Genomic DNA, 756 nt, shown 5'->3' with positions numbered 1-756 from the left:
CTGGCCGGTGGCTCGCCTTGGGGACGGTCAGGACGCCCGACTGGCCGGCCTCGGGCCCCGTGCGCCGACTCCTGCGCACCAGCCACTGCACTTCACCGCCCGGGGGCGGGCGAAAGGTCTGAGGGTCCCTGTCCCGTGCCGGGGGCCGGGATGTCGCGATCCCCGCTTAATAACCGCCCCTGCGCCCCCTCCCTGCACTTCAAAGGAGCCCCCCCCGACCCCCTACCCCAGGCCGGACCCGCGCCCACCTTCGCGCAGCGGCGCGAGCGCCAGCTCGGGCCGGTCCTCGGGGAAGGCGTCGCGGAGGCGCTGCCACAGGCGGCCCAGGTCGGCCAGGCTGCGGTGCAGGTAGAGCACGCTGCGGTCCGACCACTCGGTGCGGATCTCGAAGAACTCCTCCTCGTCGCCGCGCCGGCTGACGATGAGCCGGCGGATGCCGTTCACCCAGCAGCCGCGCACGAACATGTTCACGAGCGACGTGCCCTCAAACACCGCCGAGGCCATACCGCGGGCCGAGCATGCCCCGGCCGGCAGGGGGCGCGCCCGCCCGGGCCTGGGTCCGCGGGGAGTCCGTCCGGAGCCGGGATCGGTCTGGAGCCGGGGTGTCTGTCCGGGGCCGGGGTCCGTCCGAGGTCTGTCCAGAGTCGGACAGATCCAGGATCTGTCCGGAGCCGGCGCTGGTCGGGGGTCTGTCCGGAGTCGGGGTCTGTCCGGGGTCGGCGCGGCCTCCGCGAGCTCTCCGGGATGGCGCGGCGA

The 756-nt window shown here is 74.6% G+C and overlaps 1 protein-coding gene across 1 annotated transcript in view; it reads right to left on the bottom strand.

Annotated features, from left to right (window-relative positions):
* The window catches only part of PXDC1 (PX domain containing 1), a 25,739-nt gene extending 25,235 nt beyond the window's left edge, over positions 1 to 504 (bottom strand). Inside the window, exon 1 of the mRNA XM_007452091.1 lies at positions 249 to 504. Coding sequence (XP_007452153.1) covers positions 249 to 504 — 256 coding nt within the window. The remainder of the gene's footprint in view (positions 1 to 248) is intronic.
* Between the last annotated feature and the right edge of the window lie 252 nt (positions 505 to 756).

The sequence above is a fragment of the Lipotes vexillifer genome, unplaced genomic scaffold (assembly GCF_000442215.2).
Source record: "Lipotes vexillifer unplaced genomic scaffold, Lipotes_vexillifer_v1.1 scaffold1162, whole genome shotgun sequence".
In the NCBI taxonomy this organism is placed as follows: Eukaryota; Metazoa; Chordata; class Mammalia; order Artiodactyla; family Lipotidae; genus Lipotes; species Lipotes vexillifer.
This window is presented reverse-complemented; position numbering and strand designations above follow the sequence as displayed.